This window comes from Hibiscus syriacus, unplaced genomic scaffold, assembly GCF_006381635.1.
Source record: "Hibiscus syriacus cultivar Baekdansim isolate YM2019G1 unplaced genomic scaffold, ASM638163v2 tig00110481_pilon, whole genome shotgun sequence".
NCBI lineage: Eukaryota > Viridiplantae > Streptophyta > Magnoliopsida > Malvales > Malvaceae > Hibiscus > Hibiscus syriacus.
Genome location: NW_024062757.1, coordinates 377978 through 389336, shown reverse-complemented (window position 1 = coordinate 389336; position 11359 = coordinate 377978). Strand labels below are relative to the sequence as shown.

General features: G+C 36.9%; 1 protein-coding gene across 1 annotated transcript; it reads right to left on the bottom strand.

Moving 5' to 3' along the window:
* Positions 1 to 827: 827 nt before the first annotated feature.
* On the bottom strand, positions 828 to 8267 carry LOC120128553 (cellulose synthase A catalytic subunit 3 [UDP-forming]-like). The gene is made up of 15 exons (XM_039146221.1): positions 8247 to 8267; positions 7151 to 7259; positions 6063 to 6258; positions 5648 to 5874; positions 5473 to 5545; positions 5161 to 5359; positions 4620 to 4886; positions 4160 to 4505; positions 3937 to 4074; positions 3460 to 3585; positions 3159 to 3371; positions 2744 to 3008; positions 2429 to 2631; positions 1675 to 2025; positions 828 to 1552 (listed from the first exon to the last, which is right to left on the bottom strand). Exons 2-15 carry the CDS (start codon positions 7169 to 7171, stop codon positions 968 to 970), a joined length of 3210 nt encoding a protein of 1069 aa, XP_039002152.1. The 5' UTR covers positions 7172 to 7259; positions 8247 to 8267; the 3' UTR covers positions 828 to 967.
* Positions 8268 to 11359: the final 3092 nt, after the last annotated feature.

The window sequence follows — 11359 nt, the reverse complement described above, 5'->3', positions numbered from 1 at the left end:
TTTCTTTGATAATCTATGTTATTTCTTAATAAATATAAGCAAATAATTATATGCAACACACGTGTAGAAAAAAGAAAAGTAATTATTAATAAACACTTAAATCAAATATTTATTAATAATAAATATTAGTAACCGTCAAATATTAAAATACAATGTTATTTTTTAGAGTAAAGAACACAAATGATCACTATAGGGTATTATTTTATTAGATCTCTCTTACTATTAAAAGTTATAAAATGATCATTCGATTCGATTATGAAGTGTTGTTTTATTGAATTCCTCAAACTAATAAAAGTTATAAAATAGTCAAACAACTATTCATTATATTCTAAACTTGTCTTTTTCATTGAAAAATGAACAATGTTCAAAACTGAATGCTAACTAGTTAACTGTGATATGATAAAACTTGATTACAAAATCTCATTCAATTAACATATCCTAATAATCATGTTAACATCCAACTTAAACAACCGTCAATTTTTAACAGAAAATGACGAGTTTAAAACATGATAAATAGTCAGATGATTATTTTGTAACTTTTAATAGTCGTGTGACTCAACAAAGCAACATTCCATAATCAAATGACCCGTTTATAGCTTTTAATAGTCACTTAATAAAATAATATCCAATAATCGGGGACCATTTTCGTTCTTTACCTTGTCTTCCTAACTGTTGGTAACAAAGCAAGAAAAAACACAATTTTCGGAAAAAGAACGAAACAAATGTGTTTGCTTTAAACTCAGAACATATATCTAGTTCATGATCGTGTTTTCTTCGTAAAGAATTACTGATAAGTTATTTCCAACATCATAATATATCATTAAAGTAAAAAAAAAAACAACTAGATATCAACCTTATACTCTGTGCACATGATGTGAATTGAAATACACATAATTACAACTAAACAAACCTTCGGCATTTGAAGCTTGGTATCACCAAAACAGACCTTCACTCTCGGTTGTCCGCCTTAACAGTTTATTCCACACTCTTGTACATCCGGCCCGGTAACCCTTGTTGTAAAGGGATCGATACGCACCCACAGCAAAGAGAAAATGGAGGCAAGCAGAATCGACCATACGACGACGATGGTGGGCGTCCGGTTTTGGCGTCCCATCAAACCTTTCAAGAAGGGGTAGAGATGGATGATCACCCAGAAGGCAAAGAATAGCTTACCAAAGAGGGGACCCCATGATTGGTAGCCACTATTGATGGCATACGAGATTCCTGCAACAACTCCCACCAAGTTTATAATGAGGAGAGTAGTTGGTGGGATGAGAAGGGTTGTCCATTTGAACATATAAAGTTCTGCAAAATCCCCATCTTCATCTGATGCTTTTGAAGTGACCGTGAAGTTGGTGTCGATGCCAGCAAGAACCTTGAGAAGCCCTTGGAAAACAGCGAAAAGATGTGCCGACACACCACCAATGACCCAAAATTGCTCATTTCTCCACCACTCATCAATTCCCACACCACTCCACCTCATTTCTAAAATACCAGTTGCAAAGATGGAAAGAAAAAGGGATATAAACCATATACTCGCAAGGTTACTAATCTGCAGTCACAGCAAACCAAGCAAATTAATTAACAGCATTTAATGCAATAATCTCTAGCTCAACAAAACATGAAATAAATAAAGTGACGTCGATTAGGTATGGTAATTTCGTATAGAATAACCTGTGGGATAATGAACTTGTTAGTGAGAAGACAGACGGCTGGCAGTGTGCAGTACATGAGAAGTGGAATAGCAGTGATTGGGTAGATGGTAGTGTTAACATATGCAAACCGTTCAAGCCACTTCAGCCTACCCTTATAACCATACCAGATGGGGCAATGCCTACTGAAAAGAATTTCCACAGAACCAAGAGCCCATCGAAGCACTTGGTTCAGACGATCTGAAAGATTAATAGGAGCAGAACCTTTAAAGGCTGGGCGTTTTGGCATGCAGTAAATTGATCGCCAACCACGGGCATGCATTTTGAATCCAGTAAGAATATCTTCCGTAACAGAACCATAGATCCACCCTATCTGCAGGAAAAAGAAAATAAGGAAATTTAACTCAATTATGGAAGATGAAAGGGAGGGGAAATGCACAGAGGATAAGAGATCATCCTGCACAAGTGACAAAAAATGAAATTTAAAAGGAATAAAAGCAATCATTTTGCAGCAACAGCTATGGGTTTCGTACAATTTAAACATACGTAGAAGTCCCTGATGCAGTTTATAGGTTAATATACTATACTCTAATTCCTTTCATCTTCTAACACCCAAAAAGAAACAATTTTACATCTTCAGAATATTGCTAACAAAGTTCAAGTCATGAATTTCACTAATCAATTTTTCATGCGGTGGAGTCAGATTTTAAGGACATGGAGCAATAAAACACTTCAGGGTACAGAGAAAAACATGGGAGGAACAGCCAGCCACATACCTCACTTCCCCAGTCTGTTTTGTCCTCATATCCACAGCTGATAACATGAATTGCTTCCTTAAGAAGTGTTTCGGGAGTAGCAGACTGAGGAACACCACCATTCTCCATAAGTGTAGAGGCAACAAAAACAGCAGACTGACCGAAACGTTTCTCCAGGCTCATTTGCGACATCAGTAGTGACTTTTCATCATCAAACCCAGCCCCTGATTTTAAAAATGCACAATGGAGGACTTAGAAGGAGCTTTTATTCATTTGACCAAATGATATTGAGAATAATGACTGCTACGCTCAAAAGACAAGAAAGCAAATTGTTACCTTCAACACCCTCTTCTATATCCTCTAGATTGTATATTGGTACGGTAGAATCAACATGTTTGCCAGATTTCTTCTTGTCTGATCCCTTTTTACTTGATTTTGAACTCTTCTTACGAGAACCTCCACAAAGTGAAGATAGCATCCCTTCTTTTTTATGCTTGGGCTTAAGGGGAGGTTCATATCCATACAATGCTGATCTATTGAAGACACATCCCGTACCGACATAAACAGGCCCTTGTATGCCATCCAGGCCCCTCAAGTTTATCTGTAATTTCACAAAAGATTAGATGATGTCTCAAGGATTTCAATAGCCAGTATGTTCGAAGAAAACTGACTCAAGCTAGTCATTCTACATCAGCAATAGCATCATTCACAAGATGCAATTATTTTTCTTGGTACAAGATATGGAGCTTACATCAAAGAAAACGGTATTTCTGTTAGCATATCGATCGTTCCTGTCAATACCATCAAACCTTTGTGGAAATTGAACATAACAAACTTGCTTCCCAAGGTTTGGATCCATCAGAAAGCACATAGCTTCCCTTAAGGCCTTGCTATTATTTATGTAGTGATCACAATCAAGATTCAACATGAAAGGTCCATTAGTAAGAACAGCTGACACTCGAACCTGAAGGAAAGGCTCATTGACAGCTATGTTAGATAAGATAGATATTAATGAGTACTTCAAAATAACATAAATTTAAAAAGCAACTTACAAGTGCATTCATAGCACCAGCTTTTTTGTGGTGTTGGAAGCCTGGACGCTTTTCACGGGAAACATAAACTAACCTTGGCAGCTCATTGCCATCAGCATCAAGGCCCCCACTTTGACCTAAGAAAACCTGCAAGTTTTACAAAACCTCTTAGTAACATCATTAATAATGCGTAAAATACTTATAGATAAGGCAACTCACTAAACCTCTTTCAAAATAATGAAAACAATGAACAGGATGATCGCATAATATGCATGAAAATGTAATGGACAAACTGAAGCAGATTTGTTCTCGTCTCATGTGTTAATATTAACTTCATTATATACAATTGCAAGGAAACTTATAATCCCACTTGTTAAGTTTTTCCAGTCCAATGTGTACAGAATTTCATATAATCTAGAAATTCAGGAACAAAGACCATCCTGCTCAAAGAAGATAAATGAGTAGAGCGTATCTATGAATGCAAAAAACAGGTCCTACCTGGATCATTCCTGGATGGTCTCTGGTGTTATTACCAGGCCATGGTGTACCATCCTGCATAATCCACCCTTCTTCAGGAACTTTCTGAGCCTTTGCAACAAGCCCATTAACTCTAACTTTAAATTCTTCATATTCTCTCTGCAATAGAAGTAAACAAGTGAGCATGATAAAAAATTGAATACGTAGCAATATTGCAACCAAGGATCTTCAAGCTAACCCTTACCTTCATAGCTCTACGATCTTTAACAAATGATGTTTGAACTTTATCTTTCAGATAATCAATCTTCTGTGCAAAATACCATTCTGGAGCCCGAGGCTCAATGTTATACTTCTTGCAGAAAGGTACCCATTTCCTAGCGAACTCTGATGTCTCTGACAATGCTTCAAATGTTAACATAGCAGCACCATCATCAGAAACATAGCAGGAGACCTTGTCGACTGGGTAGTCAACAGCAAGAATGGATAGCACAGTGTTCGCTGTCACAAGTGGAGGCTCCTTTAACGGATCGACAGTACTCACAAAAATGTCAACAGCAGCTAATTCTGATGGTTCCCCTTCACGATCGTATCTGTTATATAGCCAGGGAATTGAAATGATAAAGCAAGACTAAATACATACTAAAATAACACAACTGCTTAAAATATATTTTCCTGCATGAGATTGACAGGAAGAAATGTCTTACCTCAAGGCAAGTCTATCGAGATAGGTTTCACGGTTAACAGGAAGCCACTTAGGAAACTGATCGAGTATCCACGATATTGCAAACCAAATCTCACATATAACAGATATCAACCACAGAGCATAGGCATTTGGAACAGGGTTTGTTATTCGGTAGTGCAAGAAAATGCAGAGAATAATGAGTCGAAGAATGATGACCATCCGATAAGGGTTTATTTTTGACGAGGGAACGGAAACCTTTCTTGATAGAGGCTGCCGAGCTTCATCATTCCTGCAAATTAAGAAGAGTATTGACAATTAAACTTGGTCTAGACAGATTTTTAGTGGGACTTAACTCTCTTAGATATAGAACTTCAGAATTGTTGCTAAATCATGTTCTCCAAATTCAGAAAATTAGTCTATATTGCAGGATCTAGAAACACCCCAGTCAAAGGAATAGAGAAGTATGATCATGGTTCTTAAAATATTTTAACTTGCCGTGGACTAACATGAACAAGAACAAATAATCCCATTAAGTTCAAGATATTAATCAGATGAGAACACACAGTAAAGAGTCATCCACAAGCACATCGGTGCTGGCATCAATATCACCAACACCCCTTTCAGACGCAGGGTGGGCTGTACTCATAGGAACACCATTCTTTTCCTGCTTCATCTTCCAGCCATCAACTCTCTCCTTCCAAGCTACATTTCCCATTCCAGGTGAACCAAACTCCCTCACAGGATCCACAACCCTAATATTCGCTGCAAAGAATTTCAATGTTTATATCAATATACCGTAAGAGCATATAAAAGGAAAGATGGTTTTCATTTTTGCAATTAATTAATGCCAGCCATGTAACAAAGAGGTTGCATACATTTTCCACCAACAAGCCCGGGAGATGCCATAGAAATCCTCTCAGGTGATGCAGCAGATAACTCACCAGAAACCTACAATATATATGTCAGTGGGGAAAGGAAAGTTCCAATCCATCATTCCATTAAATAATAACTACAATAAAACAATAGCTTTAAGACAGATTATAGACTTACCTCCTGCCCATTGGTGAGCAGGGGAAGATGGTTATGAGAAACCTCTTTATCATAACTTGGAGCACTAACATCCTCCCCTCTTGCATAGGCTGCATGCCAGCTCAACATTCTTTCTGAAATTTTCTGCTTCTGATTTTGGTTTTTGTTTTCTGAAGAGTAATTGAAATCACTAGCACCGTCATCTGCATCACCACCCTCTTCTCTATCTCCGAGGATAGCAGGACTACCTGGAACAATAGAAAGATGAAAAAATTAGTGATGAATATAATGGGAAAAGTACAATAATGGGAAAATTTGTTCAATACTTGGTGAATAAGAAGTTTGTGAAAAAAGATCTCACGAATGTAATACTATATATATATAGACGTTCTGAAAACCATGTGTATATCTAGTGGGATACAAATTTTAAAATTACCTTTGCGCCTCTTGTATCTGGTTTTGCATTGAGGACATGACTGATTCCCATCCTTCCTTTCATATTCATAGCAAGGGCGGCAGACAGGAAATGCACATACATCACAAGCAATGAATGAATCACCATCCACATTCTTTCCGACAGTATCACCACAGATTTGGCACACCTGGTCACTAAGATTCTTCATGGGCTTTGCCTGATCAATCAAAGAGAAAAAAATTACATAGTCACTTAGCGACAGATATGGACACCTCCAGCAATCCAAGGATAAAAATCTAGCAGATATGCCTAACTATAAGTAAGAACATGTATCAAGTATAGAGACATCATTTCGAGAAGCAATAACTAGGTTATGATTCCTGTATGATTTGGACTTTCCAGCATTGGGGCAGAGTCTAAAGAAGGAAGAGACAGACTCCTTACAGTTCGGGAAACAATTGGGTTTTGAGTCTAATGGCTCAATACTGGCTCTGATTTCGGAAGATTACGGAAGTGGAAGTTTTTGAAGGTGACTTGCATATGATCATAGTTTTTGGTGCTGGAGGTTCGGATGATCTATGACGACAAGATGAGCATTAAATGGCAGAAAGGAGGAGTTTCGAAGCTTGCTTCTCTGCAACCTTATCATGAGGAAGCTCTTGGCCTTTGTGGTTGATTTTGGTTTCTATGGATTGAGTCAGCTGTTTTTTTTTTGGCTTCTATAGGTGTTTTGTTTTGTGGTGTCTTTCGGGCAAAGCTAAGGTTTTAAGTCTGGTCTGTTTGATTAGTGGCTGTTAATGTTGTTTTTTAGGCTGTTTTCGTTTGTTTTTCGTGTTCTGTTTATATGTTGGGGGTGGATTATGGTTGTATCTTGTAAGTTCTTTTGTTTAATGAAATCTTAAGGCACTCTTTTCCTCCTTCTCCTGATTAAGGAGTTTCTCTATAAACTCCTTTAATCAAGAAGGGGGTTTTTTAACGAGGCCTTCAATTCCTATCCAAAAAAAAATCTACATTTTTTTTAATTATGGAATCTAATGCAATTAACCCAATATGTGGCTAAATTTTCTCTTATCATCAATTTTCCAATAAATAATTCTTGCAATACATACCCCAATATCTCCTGATTCCATCGTCACCTCCTTTTGTCAGTTGGGAACAATGGATCCAAACTGTTTCTTGGTTATCAACAAGATGTGTGCATGCCTTTATTTGCCAAATCTGAAAAATAAATAAATAACAAGAAACAAAACTTATCATTCACTAGCTAGAACTGCAAATGACTCAAAGCACATCCCAACCAAATAAATCTAAATAAAAACTGTAACATAAATCTCGTTGTTAGATAACGACTATTTAAATTTTCTTATAATGCTCTCCAACATTGCCACTTAATTGAATCGATGACGTCGACTACTTCGGAACTCTAAGTAAACGAACCGACAAATAGCAAAGCACGGTAGAGATGGATGCAATCGAGATGTCTAAATCAAAATATCTTAAACAGAAAATCGACACATACAACGATTCATAAGTCAAAGTGTTCACCAAATAGATCGCAACATCGCGATGCAAAGTAAAACAGAACAAACAACAAGAGTTGAGCATTCCGGTTCCAAAATTTAGAGCAAAATTTTGAAATAAATCCGTTAATAACCCAAGACGAACATCATCACGATTTCCAGGATGAAAACAGAAATGAACTTGAAGAAAATGACTAAAACGAAGTCGAAAACGAAACAATGGCTTCGATCTCTTCGAAATGAGGGGAAATCCAGATCAGATCTAGAAGAGAGCAGGAATGCAGCAGAGCAGCAGCTAACTCCCTTTATCAATCTGTCTACAAATATAAAATATCAGTAAACAAATAATCAAAGGTGGGTTTTATTTTATTCGTCAAAGTGTTCACCAAATAGATCGCAACATCGCGATGCAAAGTAAAACAGAACAAACAACAAGAGTTGAGCATTCCGGTTCCAAAATTTAGAGCAAAATTTTGAAATAAATCCGTTAATAACCCAAGACGAACGTCATCAAGATTTCCAGGATGAAAACAGAAATGAACTTGAAGAAAATGACTAAAACGAAGTCGAAAACGAAACAATGGCTTCGATCTCTTCGAAATGAGGGGAAATCCAGATCAGATCTAGGCGGAAAGCAACGAGAGAAAGAGAAATCTGAGACTGAAAACGGATCTACAATACGAACCTTGAGAATTAAGAAACAATGTAGGAGGGAAGAGAGCAGGAATGCAGAGCAGCAGCTAACTCCCTTTTATCAATCTGTCTACAAATATAAAATAGCAGTAAACAAATAATCAAAGGTGGGTTTTATTTTATTCTCTAACAAATTATAATAGCTGTCAACAAATAATCAAACGAGAGAGGAAAGCGACAGATAAACTACGATACCAGCTCCTTCCACCGACAGTGGTTAAGGGTTAAACGTTAGAGGCTTATTAGAGAGGTTAAGTTTAAAGATTTAGGCTCAGTGATGAAAATTGAAATGCACGGACAGATCATTTACACCCAATCATTTTCTTTATTTTGTTGTGGTTCGATGGTCGGATCGTTGAAATTAAACAGCTGGAAAAAACTTTGATACCACGATTCACTGATCCTGGCCTGGAAAAAAAAAAGTTACGGACGGTGACTTTCTAATACTTTTGGCTAGTTTGGGTTGAGACGTTATTGCTGAGGCTAAAGTATAAATTACCCATTAAGTATAAGATGCTATTTTGTTAAATTTAGCGATTAGTAAAAATTATTTTTTAACTATAGAATATTATTTTATTAAGTCTCTTGATTATTAAAAGTTATAAAATGATCATTGATTATTTTTATATTTCAAACTCATTATTTTTTTTGGGTAAAAGAATAATTGTTTGAGCTGGACGTTAACATGTTGACTATGATATGATAGTTGTTTGAGATTCTGCAATCAAATTTTATCATACTCCAATTACAGGGACGGAGCTCCTTTAGGGCCCAAGGGGGCCCGACCACTGAATTTATGTATTCGATATAATTTTGGTTTAATAGTATTTTGGTTCATGTAAAAATAAATATGAAAAATATGAAAATTTATTAAATATTTAATCAAGTATGGGTCGAACTAAAGAATGATAAGTTTATGTTATCAAATTTTTGGTCTAATTACAATTTAAGTCATTGTAAGCTTAAATACTAGACAAATTAAAAGTTATCTTTTGAGTTTTTTTTTTAATTTAGGGTGAATAAAAGGTAATATATGTACAAAGATTTTCAATTATTTGACAATGAACGGTTATACCTCTACATACGTGCTTGAACCCGGGACCTCAAAGATAACTGCAATTTCTTAATCACTAAGGTCGTTTTGTTCATGTTGAATTTTGAGTTTAAATACCTAACAAGTTTTTATATTTTTCTTAAATAATTTAATATTTCGGCTCCAATCAATATTTAATTCTGGCTCCGTCCTTGCCCAATTAGTATGTTAACATCTTGCTCAGACTTTTTTAATAAAAATGACGAGTTTGGAACATATGAAAAGTTGAGTGATTATTTTGTAATATTTAATAGTCGAGAACTCAACAAAGCAACATCTTATAATCGAAAGACCACTTTATAACTTTTAATAGTCGAGATTCAACAAAGCAGTACCCTATAATCAAGGGACCATTAGTATATTTTATCGTAATTATTTTATGAAAATAGTATTATAATTAGTTCCATTTAAATCTGAACATAAACTTAAATAAATATATTTTTTGAGTAAAAAAGGCATAATCCAAAGGATTGGGTTCTAACAGTCCTAGGGTAAGGCGGTCCTAGAACATCATGTTGCAAAAGAGTTTGAAGGAGTTCAGATGGAGCGGGCATTATTCTTGTCTGGTACGAAATTCCTGATGGAAGCTTTGCAATGGTATATGTAAGTCTATTGATTTCATGGGGTATCCAACTGATGGTAGTCTTCCAATCACAATGACGAAGCTGATCAATAGCACGAACAAGAGAAAAATGGCTGGAGGAAGGATCTTCAATGCCCAAAAGATTAACTGTCTCTCGGTAATCAGTTTGGGTTTACAGGTTCCTTAGATCGAGAGACCAAGCGATAAGGAGGCCAATGTAGATACTCTAGAGTTCCGATTAAAGGGCGTCGGTGCAACCAACAGGTCTATAGAAATCGATAATCCAGTTATCGTTGTTGTCCCAGATGACACCACCAATAGAGCTTTGACCTGTAAAAGGAATGAAGGCATCAGTATTTAAACAGTGCCACCCCAGATGAGGTTTTTGCCATTGAATGGGAGGTGAAAAAGTCCTGGTATGGGCCATGGCAGGCTGAGATTCGTGGAAATGGCGCGCTCAAGTAATGCTACAAGCGAGGATAGAGTTGATGGGGCAGGCAGTGTTGTTGAAGACATGGTCATTCTGTCTCTTCCATATGTTCCATGCAAGAGAATAGAAAAGGGAGTTCTACGAGGTTCCGCAAGAATTAACGATGTGATGACTACTAATATGCTTCTATATTCATCCTGGAAAAAACTATTCACTTCAGATGAAGGGAGCACTTTCAAACCAAATGGACCTGACCATGGGGCACTCATGTAGAGTATGAAGCGTTGTTTCATTATGAGCGCCACAAATCGGACAACTTGGATCATCAGTGAAGGAACGTTTGGCTCGTTCATAGTTAGTCATGAGCTTGTTACGGAAGCCAACCCAGAGATAAAACTTGACGCGCCGCGAAACATGAAGATGCCAGATGAAATTCAAGATGACATTTTTGCAACCCTATGAGGGGCTCATAATGGCATTATAAGCTGAGTCCATGTTAAAGGTATAGAGTGAATCCTAATGCCAAAGTTCATAGTTAGTCATGAGCTTGTTACGGAAGCCAACCCAGAGATAAAACTTGACGCCGCGAAACATGAAGAGCCAGATGAAATTCAAGATGACATTTTTGCAACCCTATGAGGGGCTCATAATGGCATTATAAGCTGAGTCCATGTTAAAGGTATAGAGTGAATCCTAATGCCAAAAGCAAGAGTCGTTTCTGTCGTCGGAGGTGGGAGGTTTAATACCATGAATGTGAGGGATGGCTTCCGATTTGAAGAAGGATAAAATAGTGACATCGTTCTAAGAACCTTCAGTACTGGTGGTTAAGTTAAGGATATCAATATAGTTCTCAAGATGGAGGGGTTGGTGGCATCGTTTCGGAGAAGACCAAGATTGGGAATCCAAGTGTCATTCCAAATGTGGATGTTATACCCATTGCCAACAGACCAAGCAATAATTTACTTAAAAACATCCCAAATATTGGAAAGGGAGCTCCAC

What these genes read in the sequence shown, in the direction of transcription:
- LOC120128553 (XM_039146221.1), bottom strand. Translation starts at nt 7,171, where the DNA reads ATGGAATCAGGAGATATTGGG. An exon ending in CTTGTGGATGACTCTTTACT is followed by an intron (nt 4,887 to 5,160) that starts GTGTGTTCTCAT and finishes CTTAATTTGCAG; the next exon opens with GAATGATGAAGCTCGGCAGC. An exon ending in CTGGTGCTATGAATGCACTT is followed by an intron (nt 3,372 to 3,459) that starts GTAAGTTGCTTT and finishes CCTTTCCTTCAG; the next exon opens with GTTCGAGTGTCAGCTGTTCT.